Below are 20,238 nucleotides of genomic sequence, written 5' to 3'. Positions count from 1 at the left end.
TTTGTGTGCGCAAGAGTGCGCTCGGAACTTTAGACTGCTCCTTTAATTTTCCAACCATTGGCCAACATGGCCAAGCTAGTAGCTCACAAGTGTAACTTGGTAACCTAGATAACCAAATAGTAGCCTAGAGAACCATACTAAGAGAGCTAGCCAGATAGTTATCTAGCTAGTAAGCCTATTGGCACTGCACAGAATAAAAAATATATTTAATAAAAGTTAAATAAAAACAGTTAAGTCAACAAAAGAGCTGCGTTACACATTTCCTTTCTCGAAAACAAACTACTCACTTCTCTTACTCTTGTTTTTATAAGCAGCAATTCTGTGCAAATTTATATTCAAATAAACTTTATTCAAGTGCAAAAATAATTTTTGTTTGCTTAGAGTGAATTCATCTTTGCAAGAAGATACATTGCTTAACAAAACTGAGCTCACGCGTGTGCTAAATACCTTTTTGTGTGCTCAAAATTTCATCTTGCATGTGCAGAAGATTTTTGTGTGCTCAAAATAAAATCTCTCTCAAAATATAATTGTGTGTGCACAGAATTGTGCCACACATATAACAAAAAAATCCATACAAAATGGAAGAAAGGCTAATTCTGTGCGAGTTGTACGACACAACAAGGACCTTCAGACTCGTGTTTCCATCTCTGGTCACACTCCATTTTCCATAATTATCTCAGAGAACATCACAGATAAACAGTTTCCAGTAGCTCTAAAAGTAGCACTTTTCCAACACTTATGCCACTAACAGCAGAAAAACAGTGGGCAAAGGCATGAAAGTTTCATCAGTGTCCATATGTCGTAATGCTGTGCTCACGGTGTGTCCTGATGCTCTGGGTTAGTGGAGTGAGTCAGGCATATGTCAGCTGCACAACTCAATTAAACTTCCTTAAAAACTGTACAGGCTGTTTAAGGCATTTGTCTGAATAACAAAACATATTTTTGTTCCATGTTGTATGGCCAATACATGTTGAAGAAAATTTCACTGCGAGTGTGTTCATTTAAGATTAAACCCAAAAATGTAATGCCATGGATCAATACTTACAAAGTGATGCATTATTTTGTAGAGGGGGCCAAAATGACAAATTTCGCCTACAATTTTGGAACAAAGCTACAGGTAAAAAAATAGCCATAGAAAGGTGGGAGTGTCAACATGCTAACTCATGCTCAGTTAGCATGAGCACCCTGGAAATCCAAAAATGGGGGGAAATAAACTACGTTGTGTTGTTTTTCCCAAACTGTTGTGCCTAGCTCGAAAAGTATTAAAGATAACCTAATATGCTTTTAGATCTATATGGTTGAATCCCAGATATATGGGGCTCTCAACGAGGCTCCTTCCATAAATACTTTAATGGCCAAAAAACAAATATGGGTCACATGGTATGAAGCAATATAAATATTGTTCCATGGCGTTTAATATTTTGGCTTTTATGCTATTTTATGTTGCTCGTTCACCTTTCTTCAGTAAAAAATTATCAAAAAAATAAATTTAACCAAGGGCCTGGGTAGCTCAGCGAGTATTGACGCAGACTACCACCGCGTGAGTCATGAGTTGGAATCCAGGGCGTGCTGAATGACACCAGCATGATCTCCTAAGCAACCAAATTGGCCCAGTTGCAAGGGAGGGTAGTCACATGGGGTAACCTCTTCGTGGTCGCTATTAATGGTTCTCGCACTTAATGGGGTGTGTGGTAAGTTAAGCGTAATTGCGGAGAGTAGCATGAGCCTCCACATGCTCCGTGGTGTCATGAACAGCGAGCCACCTGAAACTTGTCCTCCACCACCCGGATTGAAGTGAGTAACAGCGCCATCATGAGGACTTAGTAAGTAGTGGGAATTGGGCATTCCAAATTGGGGAGAAAAGGGGATACAAATTGAAAATAAATACATTTAGAGACGAAAATCTCTGGTTGAGTTGACAAGGAATGACCATAAAAAGTCTGTAATTTTAAGAGTAAAAGAATGTAAAAATTCTACAGTAAAAACAAAATGTTAAATGGTTAACGGGTAGCCTTAACATATGGTATATTATATGGTAAAAAAAAGTATATATATATTTTACATGTATAGTCTTGTTAAATATAGTACAGTATAAAAAAGTAAAATGGAAGTAAAAAGTATGATTTTACCGTATAATTAACTGTAATAATGTGTAATATGTTTAACACATGTACATGTACTTTTTATGGTAAACTATTGTTGTAAAATTAAGGTAAAAAAAAACAAACAATCGAGCATTCCCAGAAGTGCCTGCGTAACCAATCACATTTCCCTAGATTATATGCAACCTAATCTTGAAGAATAAACCGTACAATAATAACATTTCACAACTGTTTTTCATGCCATGTTCTACACTTCACTGCAGTTTCCCAGTTAAATGAACACTAGGAGGTGCTATAACTATACATTTTATTCACTGACACATAAGTCACGACTACAACCACTGATTATGACTTTATAAACGCTTATTTTTCACTCTGTTTCTCGCACAATGCTATGTTATGGTATCGAAACACTTTTACTCTTTTGCATCATTTGAAAAACTATGACCGACACACCTACATTTACACTCATAATCAAATGAGATTAACTTCCACAGTAGCTCACCTGATAGAGCGTTAGACTTTGGACTCGGAGGACCGAGGTTTTTGCACGAAAGCAGGTATGTGAGACGAAAGTGTCATAGAAGTGACACGGAATGAAGTGGCTGCTTCAGTAAATGCACTTTTTATGTCACATTTGCGTCAAGAACACTATCAGTTAGGTTTAGGCATTGGTAATGGGTCAGGATGTCTGTTGTGTTCACATTTCATTTGATTCAAGATCACTATTGGTTAGGTTTAGATTCAAGTTTTAGGATGGGGAGTTGCATTTTACTAATTAAAACATCCATCTAGAATTCACCTTAAAAACCTTGTATGTTTACAACATCATTTCACTCACTTTTGGCACCCACAATATACTTTTCTGTTTTTTTAAGGCTGCACTGCCCTACAGTATAATAGCAGACTTTTACAAGGCCCATATTCAAACTTATTTTAATTTTCTGAGCCAATTTTGGGGGAATCTCCAATATATATATATATATATATATATATATATATATCACATACACAGTCCATCCGGAAGTATTCACAGCACTTCACTTTTTCCACATTTTGTCATGTTACAGCCTTATTCCAAAATGGATTAAATTCATAATTTTTCTCAAAATTCTACAAACAATACCCCATAATGACAACGTGAAAGAAGTTTGTTTGAAATCTTTGCAAATTTATTAAAAACAAAAAATAAAAAAATAAAAATCACATGTACATAGTACAAAGTAGTCACAGCCTTTGCCATGATACTCAAAATTGAGCTCAGGTGCATCCTGTTTCCACTGATCATCCTTGAGATGTTTCTACAACTTGATTGGAGTCCACCTGTGGTAAATTCTGTTGATTGCACATGATTTGGAAAGGCACACACCTGTCTATATAAGGTCCAACAGCTAACAGTGCATGTCAGAGCACAAACCAAGTCATGAAGTCCAAGGAATTGTCTGTAGACCTCCGAGACCGGATTGCATCGAGGCACAGATCTGGGGAAGGGTACAGAAAAATGTCTGCAGCATTGTAGATCCCAATGAGCACAGTGGCCTCCATCATCTGTAAATGGAAGTTTGGAACCAGCAGGACTCTTCCTATAGCTGGCCGCCCGGCCAAACTGAGTGATCGGGGGAGAAGGGCCTTAGTTAGGGAGGTGACCAAGAACCCGATGGTCACTCTGACAGAGCTCCAGCGTTTCTCTGTGGAGAGAGGAGAACCTTCCAGAAGAACAACCATCTCTGCAGCACTCCACCAATCAGGCCTGTATAGTAGAGTGGCCAGACGGAAGCCACTCCTCAGTAAAAGGCACATGACACCCCACCTGGAGTTTGCCAAAAAGGCACCTAAAGATCATGAGAAACAAACTTATCTGGTCTGATGAAACAAAGATTGAACTCTTTGGCCTGAATGGCAAGCATCATGTCTGGAGGAAACCAGGCACCGCTCATCACCTGGCCAATACCATCCCTACAGTGAAGCATGGTGGTGGCAGCATTATGCTGTGGGGATGTTTTTCAGCGGCAGGAACTGGGAGACTAGTCAGGATTGAGGGAAAGATGAATGCAGCAATGTACAGAGACATCCTTGATGAAAACCTGCTCTAGATTGCTCTGGACCTCTTAGTGGACCTAAGCACACAGCCAAGATAACAAAGGAGTGGCTACGGGACAACTCTGTGAATGTTCTTGAGTGGCCCAGCCAGAGCCCAGACTTGAACCTGATTGAACATCTCTGGAGAGATCTGAAAATGGCTGTGCACCGACGCTCCCCTTCCAACCTGATGGAGCTTGAGAGGTCCTGCAAAGAAGAATGGGAGAAACTGCCCAAAAATAGGTGTGCCAAGCTTGTAGCAGCATACACAAAAAGACTTGAGGCTGTAATTGGTGCCAAAGGTGCTTCAACAAAGTATTGAGAAAAGGCTGTGAATACTTGTGTACATCTGATTGTTTTCAAAATTTGCAAAGATTTCAAACAAACTACTTTCACGTTGTCATTATGGGGTATTATTTGTAGAATTTTGAGGAAAATACTGAATTTAATCCATTTTGGAATAAGGCTGTAACATAACAAAATGTGGAAAAAGTGAAGCGCTGTGAATACTTCTGGATGCACTAATATATGTTTTTACTATGTGACTAATGGCAGTTCCCACTCTGTGTATGTGTGTAAGAAAGTCAGACATAGAAAAGTAGTCTAGCATAACGTGTATCATATATGTGTGCTGTGTGCATGAATACGTAGTCTTACATGTTCTCAGCCTGAATGAATATAAACCTAGCCTGTATGAAAGTGTGTGTGTGTGTGTGTGTGTGGTCTTTAGGAGGTCCTCAGCTCCTGCCAGGACTGCTGCAGAGTTCATTCATCTTACAGTCCCAGTGCAGCAGAGCATTCACTCCTACTGACAGTCTCTCTCTCTCTCTCTCTGTCATGCTTGACTCAATCACCCCACCCCACACACACACACACTCTCTATGGCACTCATTACAACCATCATCTGTCTCTCGTGCCCACACACACACAAACATATCTGCCTGCAGGATACTCGCACACACACACTAACAGACAAAAACTTAACCTGTCAAACATCTTATTAATTTTCTTTCAGTGCATTTCTACTGTGTGACACTGTATCTGTGTGGACTGTTGCTTAGAGCTCAGAGACGAGTGAATTCAGTGTCCCGAAACAATTAGCTGCATCTCATCAACTCTTGTGTAACACGACAGCACAGAATGAAACTGATGCTTGAGTACGGCATCACATGGATCGGAGTTCTTCAGTCTTTAACGTCACATCTATGATGTGCTACGGTGTGCTACGAGATGACAGTAGAGAAGTGTGTTTCCCCCGATTAGGCCTCAACAATAAGGATTGTTTCTGCTGGTTTGGTTGAACCACTAGTTCAAATTTTAAAGGGATAATTCACCCAAAAATGAAAATTCTCTCATCCTTTACCCACCCCTATGCTGTCTTAAACTCATATAGAGACTTACAGTCTTCTGAGGAACACAAACAATTATATTTTGAATACTGTGTGATGTGTGTTTGTCCATACAACGCAAGTCATATGATTTGCGTAATTTAATCTGCCTTCTGGTGGTGTAGTGGGCTAAAGAACATAACTGGTAATCAGAAGGTTGCTGGTTCGATCCCCACAGCCACTACCACTGTGTCCTTGAAAGCCAGATTGCTCCAGGGGAAATTGCCCCTGTAATAAGGGCTCTAAGTCGCTTTGGATAAAACCGTCTGCCGAATGCATAAATGTAAATGCAAACTTAGCTTACGTTAGATTAACGTTAATTATCAATGATAACTTCTGCAGTAACGTTATCTTACAAGCTTGCAGTTGTACATTGATAATTAGTCCCACCGGGATTTCGCAGCACTTTTTCCTGATTTTCGCGGTCCAAAATGACTAACTTTGCTGCGGCTTTTCTCAAAATTTGCAGGTGTGCAGTGAAAACTCACAAATCATCATTATATACCTCTGTAATTGTGTTAATTACATTGCATATGCAATTACATGTAAAAATTTTAGTACATAACTGAATATGCAGTTAGCAAGCAAAAACATTTATATTACACAAAAATAGCATACATTTAGGTATCGAAAGACCCTTAATTATTTTTCCTTTATTGAATTTTCATTAGTAGTAAACTATCACATCTACAGTAATCTTTCTTAGAAATCTACAAGATCCAAACCAGCTATCAGTGAGCAGAGATATCAGAGAGCGTCCCGTCAGTGTCAATGAAAGTGAAGGACAGTAATTGACTTTGTACGGAGCTGCTGACAGTGGGAAGCGTTTAGAAGCACACAGCTAATCTCATTACACTGATTGTCTATTTGAGAGCATTACCCAGGGATCTGACGGAATTATACATGTTAGGCTTGAACATAATGAGCGGCGTGTAATCCCCTGTAATCAAAGACTGCAGCGCCCCCTCACTTCTGTCTTAACTAGCACTAACGACCACACAACTGAATTAACATGGCAGCAAAACACAGAGCGAGAGGGGTTTTACACTGGAAACATGGAAATAAGACTAAACGTCACACAGGAAGCTGGCATTGTTTCTACACTTTGATTGCAAGAAATTTATGTAAATAAAAAATAAAGTGAGGTGAAATGTAAGTGTATACTTGAGTTGTAGTCATTTCTGTAAATGCAGCATTACCATCTAGTGGTCAGAGTGCAGAGACATTTAAGATGACATTTCATTACAATAGTTTGGCTAATTTGTACAATGGAAAATGTGAACTTCAGTTAACTGCATATTAATGTGTGAAACTGGCTCTCTGACAACTGCTGAATGTCTGACAATTTCTTTAACAAATAGTTAAAACCAAAGAAGCCAATTCTGTCAACTTTTACCCACCCTAATGTTGTTTAAAAGACAATCTTTTCTTTATTCCACTCAACACAAAAGCAACTGTTAATCAGGAAGTCCTGGCTGCTCTTTTCAATATAATGAAAGTGCATGGGGACTGGGACTGTGGAGCTCCAAAAATTACAAAAGCACCAGAAAAGTACATGTATTCGATATGACTTGTGCACTATATTCCAAGTCTTCTGAAGATATACGATAGCTACTCCTCACTGAAAATCTTCCCCTCCATCTCAGTTCTCAAATCTCATTTGTGATTGCATATATTCAAAATAGGGCTGCACAATTAATGGAAATAAAATCAATCTCTCCACCAACAGCTGGTGTGTGGTGAGCGTACTGGCGCGCACTGTGGCTGCCGCTGCATCATCCAGGTGGATGCTGCACACTGGTGGTGGTTGAGGAGTGTCCCCTGTTCAATGTGTAAAGCGCTATAGTGTCACAAAAGTGCTATATAAATAGAACTTTTGTTCATTTGTTAACTCAAAATTGCGATATTAACTTGTGCGATTATTAAACCGTCAAAGTCTTAATTTAATCAAAATAAATAGTCTGCACGTGCTGCTCACTCTTTATGTGTGCAGCTCTGTCCATTCTATATAGTGTTAGTGCATTATTACAGTGCTTTCAGAGTGATTCTGAGATTCACAACTCCTTCTCGTGCTCAAGAGTAACAGATGTGCTCAGAGTTCGGTTCTACTTGCGCTCCAAATTAACTTGCATTTCCCTTTTGCGTAATTTCAAATATGTTTGGTCGCTACAAGCTATTAAACAAATAAAATAGCCCATGGCACCAGTTATTTGTGGACAGAGGAGCACACTTAAAGTAAAATAAATTATAAATAACTACTGTATAATAATAATAATAAATATTATATTCAAGTTGATTGGGTTCCAAAAAATTTTTTTAAAAAGTGAATGAAAATTAGGCCGAGAGCCTATCACAAAGTGGACAAAAACAGGTACAATGTGAATATGAAGTGTTTTTTTCTCTTTGTTTCAAGGTATTATATTGTTTATATTTGGCTGTAGTGAAAAAGGTCAGAGTCTGACTCATTTTAAGAGAACTCTTAAGTCGTTTAATTGACAGTAGAATATGGGCAAAACATTATCTAATTTTGGTCAAAAGGTATAACTTAAAAAATGTTTTTTTTTTGGATTTGCACATTTCATTTTCATAACAATATTTCTCTTAAAATTAAATTGCGTAATCCTTAACAATTGTTTTTATAAATAAATAAATAAATAATAATAATAAAAATAAAAATATATATACAATATATATATATATATATATATATATATATATATATATATATATATATATATATATATATATATATATATATATATATATATATATATATATATATTTATTTATTAATTAAACTTTGTTCAAAATTACACAATTAAATTTGGTGGAATTTTATGTTATTGAATTCAATTCAGTTCGCAATATTTTAGAATTTTTGTCCAATTCAAATATATGTCACGCAAGGTCAATCAACACTGTGTGCCTCTTAACCAATCATGACATGACATCTAAATATGCAGAAGCGCAATTGAGATTTGACGGCTACTGCAGAAGGGAAGATTTTCATATGGACTACTTTTATGATGTCATTTTTTGGAGCTTTTGACAGCTTTCATCTGAATAATACTTTTAAAACCAGCACAGCATTTAAGGCTCACAAGAGGTGTCTGGGAGTCAAGTGATGATGTGACTCACTCAGTGTGACCCTGGAAGACGTTGACTGAGTGGATGGAGGGATCTCTGAAATCCCACAGGCGGAAGGTGGTGTCCCTGGATGAGGTCACTACCAGACGCTGGGTAGGATGAGTACAGCAGTGGGTCAACTCCTGGTCATGACCTGCAAACACACCCACATATATGTGACCCTAAAACCCCAGTAAAAGAAACCAGTAAAGCCACACTGTGGAATGAAATAGAATTAAAAAATGTTGCTCATACTCATGTTTTTCCAAACCCGTATGATTTGAAAGGAAATTAAACAGAATGTTCAAGCAGCTTTTCTATCAAATAAAAGTGAAGGGTGATGGACATATTCTTTAGCATTTCTCCTTTTGCGTTCCATTCCAAGACAGTCATACAGTTGTGGAACTACATGAGGGTGAGTAAATTATGACAGAATTGTCATTTTTGGGTGAACTATTCCTTTAACAACACTTTGTCAGAAACATTGATCATAAGTTTACCTGTGAGTGTGTGAACTAACTCCGAGGTCTCTACATCATAGAGGTTGGCGGCTCTATCCCAGGAAGCAGTGACCACCTGCTTTCCACCCACCAGCCAATCAGCTGCTATCACCACCCCCTGATGGCTCTTCAAGGTCGTTGTGGCGACACGGATGGTGGGGCATTCATTGGGCCCATCTGCCTCTCCTTCGGCCTCGTCTTTATCAGAGAAGTCTACGTCATCGTCCAGCGAGGCCTGATTTAGAGAGGGGGAGATGAGTGTTAACTTGCAGCCAAATTAAAGACCAATTACAAACAAAATAATTAATGTAAATTCTGACAAATTCTACAGAAATACTAACAGAAAAAGTACAAAAAGGAATTGTAAGACATTTTAATACTTAATCTCTTTAATTCTGCTGCAATTTGTGGCTGCTGCCTGCAATTTTTCACACATACAGTGGACTATTTGCATAAAATTGGCCTCATTTTACAGAGATCATATTTCACTTTGTAATTCTTTTGATAAATATTCATTATGTGGTATAATGACAACAAAATAAACTACTTTAGTCACATTCCTGAACATGAGAGCTTTAATTTGATATATGACATGTATATTTAAGTGCTAAATGAGAAACAATAACATTACCAACAGGTGGCGCTCATTTGCGACATACAGATTTGAGGTCTTACCTTCTTATTTAAAGTAACGTAAACGTAAAAGTGATGGAGTTCTGTGAAAAGTTCCAATTCTAAGCTTTCAAATGGTACCACATATGCCTGACTTGTGGATCCGGAGACTTTTATTTTGTAATCCTAAACTTATTACACGCTCCTGGCAATGCCCACTGACCCGGTACCATGTCGCAGATTTGAAGAGTATGAGCATTGAATGTAAACATGAAACTCCAAATTTCTTACTGGATGTGTCAAGTTTGAAGTCATTGTAAAAGAGATGAAAAAAAACACACATCTATGCTCGCATATTCTATATTAATGTGCCAAAGTTGCTACTTGGTATCAACCATATTACTTGCCGAAAGAATAGCCATGGGGTCTGGGCAGCTCAGTGAGTAGTGACGCCGACTACCACCCCTGGAGTCACAAGTTTGAATCCAGGGTGTGCTGAGTGACTCCTGCCAGGTCTCCTAAGCAACCAAATTGGACCGGTTGCTAGGGAGGGTAGAGTCACATGGGTAACCTCCTCGTGGTCACGATTAGTGGTTCTCGCTCTCAATGGGGCATGAGGTAAGTTGTGCGTGGATCGCGGAGAGTAGCATTAGCCTCCACATGCTACGAGTCTCCGAGGTGTCATTCACAATGAGCCACGTGATAAGATGTGTGGACTGACGGTCTTAGAAGCGGAGGCAACTGAGACTTGTCCTCCGTCACTGGGATTGAGTTGAGTAACCGCGCCACCACGAGGACCTACTAAGTAGTGGGAATCGGGCATTCTTTTTCTTGCATTCCAAATTGGGAGAAAAGGGGATAAAATAAATAAATAAATAAAAAAATTATAACTGCCTTTTTTTAATGACTGTTTAAAAAGTGTGCTTTGGCTATCTTTAAAATAAATACCAATATATTTGAGTCATTTTCAGGTTTTCATTGAATGTAGGAATCCTGTATTTGACTTTTTTGATTAACATTAGCGGGTGGTCTGCGTGAAAGAATACAAAGACAAAAGTTTTTTCTTTTCTTGATGAATCATGCATAATTAGATCAGGAATGTGTATTAAGGAAGTAATTTGGCTCAATTTTGATTTCACGTTGCGATTATTGCATGCATGGTCTATTAAATCGATAGGTGACCTGGTGCAGATGGGAGAAGCATTATTAGATAAAATTTAAGCTAAAATATGAAGGTGTGATTATTTTAACACTCACGCTGATGTCTGCCGGGGGCTGGGGAAGCGGAAGCTGTACCATGTAACGCCAAATGTGTGCAGTCTGGTCCCCGGACGCTGTCAGGAAACACACACACACAGAATAAACCCAGATGCACTCTGAACACATAACAAAAGAACAGTCATATATCAAATCATATTAAAATCATCTGACAGGTGTGAGAGGAGAGAGAGAGAGAGAGAGAGAGAGAGAGAGAGAGAAGGCTAATGAATATCAGTCTGTTGTAATATATACATGTATGTGTGTAATATATATATATATATATATATAAAAAAACACTGTAAAGAAACAAAGGTCATGTGACTTCAGTCATTGGATAAATGACACATCATTAACAGCATTAGAGAGAGAGAGATGTGACTGCTGTATCAGCAAGCCCTTAAGTATATTAGACACACTTTTTAATGTGTAATACAAGTTTGTGACCAGTGGACGGAACCATACTGCATATTATTTTATATAAGATGTTATATGATAATACGTTTCTCTGATTCTCTTTGACTCTGACATTACTTTTCTGCTGTTGTAATAAAGGCTGTGCTGAAAAATACTATTACCATTAATTCCTGCTCAATATTCCCCACTGTGTAGATCAAAGTACAGCACATACAGGCCCAAAGAGGTGTTTAGCTTCATTGCAGTAACTATATTATACTACAGTACAGCTACTACATACTGGTCATAAGACATCAGAGCAGGTATTGTTCAAAAACAGATCATCAAGCATGTTGTCAGATTTACCAGTAAGTGCCATCTGCTCCGTAGGGTGGAACTTAATGGAGTTGACTGCAAGAATAGCAAACAAACAGCCATTAGACATATAACAGTGTTCATTAATGCCATACTAATCTCAAGTTGCAAGTATAATTAATTAACAGTTTGCCATGTGTTCCCAATACTAATCCTCACACACAAGCTTACTGTGAAGAGCTTCATACCTGATCCAGCATGACCAGCATATTTTAACAGGCACTTCCCAGTCTCAATACTCCACAGCATGGAACAGTGATCTACAGTATTCAGCACAGACAGATATTAGTTTTTATCTGTGACCATAAAATGAAATCATAACCTGACCTGTAAAGATCCAATCTAAATGATCCAGTGTTTACACTCAGTAAAACACAAGCTGCAAAGCTAAACAAATGTGCAATACTGTGTAATCGGCTGAATCCCAATCTGCATACTACTTCTATGCACTAACAGTACAGTATGTACTTAAAGGAATATTTCAGGTTTTATATAAATTCAAATGAATTTTTGTGGCAATCAATATTATGGCACAAATGCTGTCAATGGAGCTAAACTCATACTGAACCTGGAATGGTCTTTAAAAAAAATGTTACACAATGGACATCACATCAAGTCCATTGTCGTAGGGGCCTATTAATTGGTACTATATTCACTGCCTGAGTAGAAATCATTTTATGATGTCGATATAACTTTGTAAATACCATTTAATGACTTTTAAACCATAAGTTACATATAAATAGTATATAACTGAAGTTACTTCAACTAACTGATCCTTGACATGCTATCACGATAATGATAGATTTTTGCTCCGGCATTACAAACGGTTACCCCATTGGGACTCGATTTACTGGACGGCCTCTATTTATCACAACACCGGGATAACAGGATTTTGGTATCATAGCAACAAAATTGCAATATTGAATATAATTGACCCGCTTTATGTTAAGTGTCTTTAACTACTATGAACTTAAGCATTTGATACAATGTACTTATTATGTGCATACGTGTTGTTACATTGTACTTAACTTTAAAGTACCTACATTTAATTACATTTTTGTTAAGCTGTTAACCTTACCTGTAACACCAAACCTAACCCTACCCCAACAATTACGCTAAACTTATTACATGCTCCTGGTAAGAAAAGAATGAACATCGAAAGCAGTCGAAACATGAACATGAAGCAGCAGTCGAAACCCATTGTGAAACAGATATTAGATTGTATTAGTAGGCTCTGATATCCTCCATTGCCTTCACCTAACTCTAAACCTAACCACTAAACCTGACCCTAAACCCAAACCCCTAAAACAAGCCTTACTGTAAACCCTAACCCTACCCCTACCTCAACTTCAGTGTGAATCTTGTGAGAATTTTGCAAAACAACATGCAGTTACACAGTAAACACATTATATTGTATGTATTTTAATGTTAGTGAATAGTAGTTAAAGACACCTAATATAAAGTGGGACCGATATAACGATATACACAGATAAGAGAAGTCGATATGTTATTACACTAAAACTTTTCTGGACTTTATTTGAGCATTTCTGGACTGGCCCCATTTACTTTCATTGTAAGTGCCTTCCTACAGCTACGATCTTTGTTTTGAGTCGAAAAATCATTTGGAAACTCACAAATCAACTTTATGCCACAAACGTTGTTAACTGAGCTTAACTTGTATTGAATCCTCCTTTAAATCAGTGACATAAACAATCATTCTTATATTGCACATTTGTGTGCATTTGGTGCTTAGTGAGGATTCATTTTGGATCCTGATTAGGACAGGAATAGTCTTGTATTGATTGTATGCAATCAATCGTATTGATTTTATGCAAACTGGAATTCAACCATAGATTTCTGTGCATGTGTGCATGCACTGAATGTGTCCTGCTCCATCAATTTGAGTCACTTTGTCCCAGAAACACATTGCGTTGAAAGCACTAAAGTAAAAGGAAAGCCAACACTTAAATTATTACAGCTCAACAACGGTTTGTAGAAACAGTGATAATATTAGAAAGCTGGGGCCTTCCTTAGTGCACAAAACTCAAAATATGTTTCTGGGACAAAGAGCTGGAGCAGGTCACATAGTATCATGCAAACAGAATAATTCTGAGCAGAGTAAGAGATGATGGAATATGCAGAAGTACCGGCTGAGGCCGTGCCCAGAACCAGTGGTTGAGCCCGGGTCACGGCAAGGTCCCATATCCCGTCCCTGTGTCCCACATACTCCTTCACCAGCTGACACACTGCACGCGACGTGGTGGCTTTGAAACTGGACACAATCTAAAGGGTGGACAGGAGAGTCAGCAAATGATCTGACACACATACACGCACACAAACACACATATCTAACTGCAGTACAGAGCGCGAGTAAGCGGCGCAAAAGAATGGGGAAAAACCCAAACAATACAGGACTAACATCTCTACACATCATGTGGTTACACTGCAGGAGTGTATGAACACACTGTACTCAGTCATACAGACTCAAGAACAACGAAAGTGTAGTCAATACTTCTGAAATGGCAACATTTAAAGTATAACATACATACGAGGAAATATAATCTAAAACAAAACAAAAAATGAACACAAGAGCAGCAATCCAACACCTTCAAAAATGTACATTAACTTAAAAAAACAATTTTTTGATTTTATTTAAATCAACGCAGTAACAAAGTAGGCATTAGTGGATTGCCTACTCCATTTTCAGTCAAGAAAAATGCTGTTCCAGTGTGGATGAGAGGCGTAAATGTAGCGAAATCAATGCGTTTTCAAACAAAAACTGATTAGTATGGACGTGGTCTTGGCAAACGGTAACTGAGGCTATCAGTCCCTAAAATACTGTCTAACCAACACGATTGTGGTTTGAAACAAAGTGGCATCTGCAAACATGATGCTAGACTTACTCGCTTACCAAAAGTCATTAAGCGCATTTACAAGCATGTTTTACACCAATTATGCTTAATAAGCAGACAATGAGCATGTTTACATGCACAGCAATAAACTCATAACTCCCAAAAATCAGCTTTTTTTTAAAAACAGACCAAGCAAGAAAAACGCCTTTACGTGAGATTTGAAATAATGGAGTTATTCTCTACAAGGCATGTGCACAACACTTACTTTCATTGGATGAGCCGGGAAGAACACTGGTAAAAGTAACATGAAATTGGTGTAATGGGCAAAAATCTACCCATGTCGACCAGTTTATTCTCTGGTATATTTAAGTCGTTTAATGCCTTTACATGACCACACACGTTGTCGGCTTATCAAGCATAATCGGTGTAAGAACGTGCATGTAAATGCACTCAATGTGTGTGTTCATGTAAACACATTAAACGGCTTTCCTTTATTGAGGTAAGGTCGCAAACCACTTAAGAATAAACCAACAGAGGGCCTAGGTAGCTCAGCGAGTAAAGACGCCAACTACCACACCTGGAGTCGCGAGTTCGAACCCAGTGCTAAGTGACTCCAGTCAGGTCTCCTAACCAACCAAATTAGCACAGTTGCTAGGGTGTCCGCCTCGTGGTCACTAAAATGTGGTTCTCCCTCTTGGTGGGGCGCATTGTGAGTTGTGCTTGGATTGCGGAGCACAGCTTGGGCCTCCACGTGCGCTACATCTCCACGGTAACACCCTCAACAAGCCACCTGATTAGATGTGCGGATTAACGGTCTCATACGCGGAGGCAACTGAGATTAAACCTCTGCCACCCGGATTGAGGCAAATGACTACACCACAATGAGAACTTAAAAGTGCATTGGGAATTGGGCATTTCAAATTGGGGAGAAAATAAATGAATAAATAATAAAGAAAAACAAGAATAAACCAATAGAGGAAGATTTTGCCCATTACCCTAATTTCATGTCTCATGTAAACTCCTTTACCGGCGTTCTTACCAGTTTATCCAAGTGCTGTGCGTGACTCTTCATGGTTTGATGTCAAAAGCAGAGAATAACTATATAATTTAAAATCTCTAGTAAACAGTTTTTTTTTTTCTAGCTTTGTTAGATATCTTTCAAATAAGTTGATTTTCAGCATATTGGTGTGCATGTAAATGGGCTCCTTTTGCAATGACTTTAAGTACTTTGTTCCACTAACAATTGACAAACACAGCATGTCCAAATACTTTTGATATACAAAGTGATTGCTACTTTTCTTTCAAATAAAGGCTTTTTGGTTACACAATATTCTTAAAATAGGTTGAAAACAGACAATGTTCATTATCCACTGACAAGTCTAGATTAGAATCGTCACAACTTGTTAATTGGGCCGTTATCCAAAAAGACCTCATCTCAAAATTAGCAAATGCTGCTGGATTAATTGGCCTGATCATGATGTCCTTTAAATCGTTTCACGTAATTTATATGATATTTAGATATTTTAATAGGTGCAATCTTTGATCGTAAAAGAAACGGTCACCTCTGAATTACTGGTGTGATGATCAATTAAGCAAATCAAAAAGTTAGCTCACATTTCATCAAATAGTTTGTATGTAATGAAGTAAAGCAACTTTATATTTTGAGATACACCTTAAAATAAAAATGCAATTGAAAGTATTTCAGAATTCTCAGTTCCGTTAACAACATCCTTAATTTATCTGGCAAGCAAAACAAAGAATGAACAAATTTTTTGCTTCCTACTATTGACGCCACAAAAACAAATATCATACTCTGCTTAAATGGAGAAAAAAAATGCAATACTATTAAAATTGTACTTGGAATGCAAAATCTACAATGATGACCATTTTGTATGAGACAACATTAGTCATTTTATTTAATTGATGTTAATTCTCACACTGGTTTGATTTGGTCAATAACGTAAATAATGAAAACAAGAAAATAAAAAGTGTGGGAACCCTTTGGAATAAGCTGGTTTTCTGCATTAATTGGTCATAATGTGATCTCATATTCATCAATGTCACAAGTATAGCCAAACATGATGTGCTTAAGCTAACAACACACAAACAATTATATTATTTCTTGTCTTAATTGAGCACATGCACAATGCTGTGAAAAGGTTAACAGTTAAAGGCTAAAGATAACACAAAAAAAGTTACTTAAAGTCAGGAGTTGGCAAACCTGGCATCCAATTATAGAAATGAGATTGGGGGTGTGGGTTAGAGCTACTTTGAAATATAAAAAGCACTCAAACATTGAGTTTGCTATTCACAAGAAGCATCTGTTGACGTGGACCATGCCTCGCAAAAAAGAGATCTCAGAAGACCCATGATCAAGAATTGTTGTTTTGCATAAAGATGGAAAAGGTTGTCTTTGAAAGCTTAAATATTCATCTGTCCACAGATAGACAAATTGCCTATAAATAGAGATGATTTAGTACTGTGGCTACTCTCCCTAGAAGTGTCCGTCCAGCCAAGATGACACAAAGGGCAACCTGCAGAATGCTCAGTGTGGAAAAAGAACCCTAGAGTGACCGTTAAAACATTTGAAGGAATCATTGGAACTGGTTAACACCTCTGTTCATGAGTCTACTTTATGGAAAAGATTATAATTGTTTGGGGGTTGTTAGCCTAAGCACATTGTGTATGTCGATACTTGTGACTTTAAGGGATCACATACATTTTCTTGCCACTGTATGCTGATGCCTGTTTTCCTTGAAGCATGTAAAACCTTAAAAATGTAAGCAATTGCATTGACACTTAAGAGTTGAATGCCGCATCACTAGTGGTATCTGCAGTGGTCAGAATACAGAAGTATTGAGTTACATTGTCATAACTTTATAACAAATGTTATAAAATCACAGTAAACACATGACTTGTATAAAGCAGTGGACTGAAGAAGGTATGCAAGCATATCAATTTGCAGCCTAGTTACTAAACAGCCCTTCTAAGCTCTCAATTTCACTGAAGGTAAGAGCAAACACAGCAAGCACATTGAACTTTTACCTAAGCAGTGAAAATGCTCTTCAATATATTAGATAAAACATCATTATGAAAACATATTGGGCTCCCTCCTTACATAGAGTTCAATCTAACAAGTCCAAGGTAATGGTCATATAATTCCTCAAAACAGAATTTTGTCATGAAATCTCATTTACGCTTTAAAACGTTCTGAAAGTGTCTTTTATGCGTAACTTCATATGCTAGTCAATTTCAATACTGAAGACTTTATTTTATATTAATAAAAGAAATAATAAAAAAATTATGCATAGCAGCTGTTCAAAGGATGGAAAAATATTTCAAAAAGCAGAACAGGGCGAGAGAGACCCAGTTTTGAGATTTTAAACAACAGCATTCTATATGTTTTCTATCTGTATGTATAGTGTCTAATAATGCATTAGCAATGTATATTTAAGTTTTTCCAATATAGCTTGACATTATTGAATCTGTCCATTCGATCCTATTATTAAAATCCACAGGAAACCAGCAGAAGGTTTTGCCCAACTTTTAATTACAGCATGTCCACTGATTTTATGGCATGTATATACTTGTATCAAAGATTTACACCTGTACAGATGTGTCAAATTAACTCTATCAGCAAAAAACTGGACATTTGAAAATATTTAAATAATTAACAAATGATGGCTAACCCAATTCTTGAAGTTTTGGAGACAAAGTATAAAGTAAATATATTTCAAATGATATTTTAATGTTTGTTTTAATGCATCATGTCCTGTGCAATTAATTAGTTGAAAATGTGTAATCAATTCACAGCCCTAGTCGTATCATGATTTAGTAAAGAATAACGAAGTACTTACAGTACAACAAAAATAAATGTTGGACAAAAAATTGAAAATAGAAAAAATAGAAATAACATTTTATTTTATGAAATAAGTTAACATGACAAAATTACCCTAACATCTGAAATCTGCGATCTTAAATTGTAAATAAATAATAACTTTGAGATGATCCATATAACTAATTCTCAGCCTTAAGAGAGCACTTGAACATAAGAAGCACCAGCTAATGTTCATTTTAACATGGTCAAGAGCTTTTTGTGTTTTCTCTTCAGTCAAGTCTACAGTCTTGAAGAGGAGGGGTTGTATAAGGGATACCACATTACAGAACTACTCAGCAGGGGGATCAACTTATTGTGTTATAAACTGTGATAACGTAAATCACAAACAGAGTTAAAGAAAAATGTTATTGTCAGAGTTGATTATTTTCTACAAAAAACCACACAAAAAAGACTCATTTGTTTTAAACTGTCTCAACCAAAATACATAAAAATAATTGTTAGATTTAGTCAACTATCTTGATTCCTCTCAGCCAACACATTTGGCCCTGCCATCAAGACATTTGACAGTTGCATATTTTTCTTGCTTGTGTGTCAGACTCCTATTGGTCATTGCACATTTAAACGTTCGTTTAATTCAAGAACTATGAATGTCCAGCATGTCCTGGAATCATCATCCAATGAGAAGCTTTACACAGCACTAGAATCTTGAACTAATTCAAGATTTAAATTTGCTCTGGCCAAATGTTTGAATGGGGTCAGATTTGCTGGCAAGGAAGACAACAAATGCCATCAAGTTTCAAAAGCTGAGGCAACTGTTGAGAACTTCTGCAAACGATGCACTTCTGACAAACCTACAATAAACTACTTTTGAAACTCTTATAATACCTCCTGTGTGAGTGTTGGATAATGTTGAATTAGTGTTTAAATGAGCACAAATTAATGGCTATTTGGTTTATTGCCAAAGCACATCATTATTGGGTTATGATCCCCAACTGTTGGATAGTTCATGCATTTTGGCACACTGAGGACTGAATTACCCATGAGTCTCCACCCCATAACTCCCAGCTCCCCACATTGAAGTTGCGAGGTCCACCTACTTTCCCCGGGAAAGAATTTGAGCGCTATATCAGTGAGACCAAGAGAAAAGAACAGTTTTAATCTGTGAGGACCAAAACATTTTTTTTATTAATAATTTGAATTGCCACTGTTCAATAATGTGACAGATCACTATGGAAGTATATTAATGCCAAAAGTCTTTGATACAATAAAGAAGCACGTTGAATTGCACTAATTGAAATAAAAAGATACGTTGGATTAACTATGCTGGCACTGTTAATGAAATGCATTTTTTTTTCAGTAAGTTTAATAACCAATTCAAAATTGTGGGGGGTTTTTGTATTAAAAGGTGCTGTAAGCGATTTAAGCATTCTTAAGCTTTCAAGTGACTGAGCTGTTGAATTAGCCACGCCCTCCAAAGATAATTTTGAGGCAAAAAAAGAGCAGTATAGTTTGTTCCTTTGGCTGTCAAATTCAGAAGTGGTACAATAGCGTCCTCAACTGACAAACATTATAAATCAAAGCCTCAATGATCCACTTCGAATGAGAAAAATGATTGGCAGGTGAAAAGAGTCAATGTGGTCCGCGGACACATTTTTGTTTGCTGTTTAAAAAGTCTACAGCTATCAGACACCGGTGAGATATCTCAGCACACTT

At 37.3% G+C, this 20,238-nt stretch overlaps 1 protein-coding gene across 3 annotated transcripts in view; it reads right to left on the bottom strand.

Annotated features, from left to right (window-relative positions):
* Nucleotides 1-20,238, bottom strand: part of LOC127634340 (WD repeat-containing protein 37-like) — a 49,053-nt gene that overhangs the window by 17,345 nt on the left and 11,470 nt on the right. For all 3 annotated transcript variants that reach the window (XM_052113850.1, XM_052113848.1, XM_052113849.1), the window contains 6 exons: nucleotides 13,983-14,118; nucleotides 12,024-12,095; nucleotides 11,827-11,871; nucleotides 11,065-11,141; nucleotides 9,196-9,430; nucleotides 8,708-8,849 (listed from right to left, as the gene is read on the bottom strand). In XM_052113850.1, the coding sequence (XP_051969810.1) occupies nucleotides 8,708-8,849; nucleotides 9,196-9,430; nucleotides 11,065-11,141; nucleotides 11,827-11,871; nucleotides 12,024-12,095; nucleotides 13,983-14,118 (707 nt within the window). The remainder of the gene's footprint in view (nucleotides 1-8,707; nucleotides 8,850-9,195; nucleotides 9,431-11,064; nucleotides 11,142-11,826; nucleotides 11,872-12,023; nucleotides 12,096-13,982; nucleotides 14,119-20,238) is intronic.

This window comes from Xyrauchen texanus, chromosome 41 (assembly GCF_025860055.1).
Source record: "Xyrauchen texanus isolate HMW12.3.18 chromosome 41, RBS_HiC_50CHRs, whole genome shotgun sequence".
In the NCBI taxonomy this organism is placed as follows: Eukaryota; Metazoa; Chordata; class Actinopteri; order Cypriniformes; family Catostomidae; genus Xyrauchen; species Xyrauchen texanus.
This window is presented reverse-complemented; position numbering and strand designations above follow the sequence as displayed.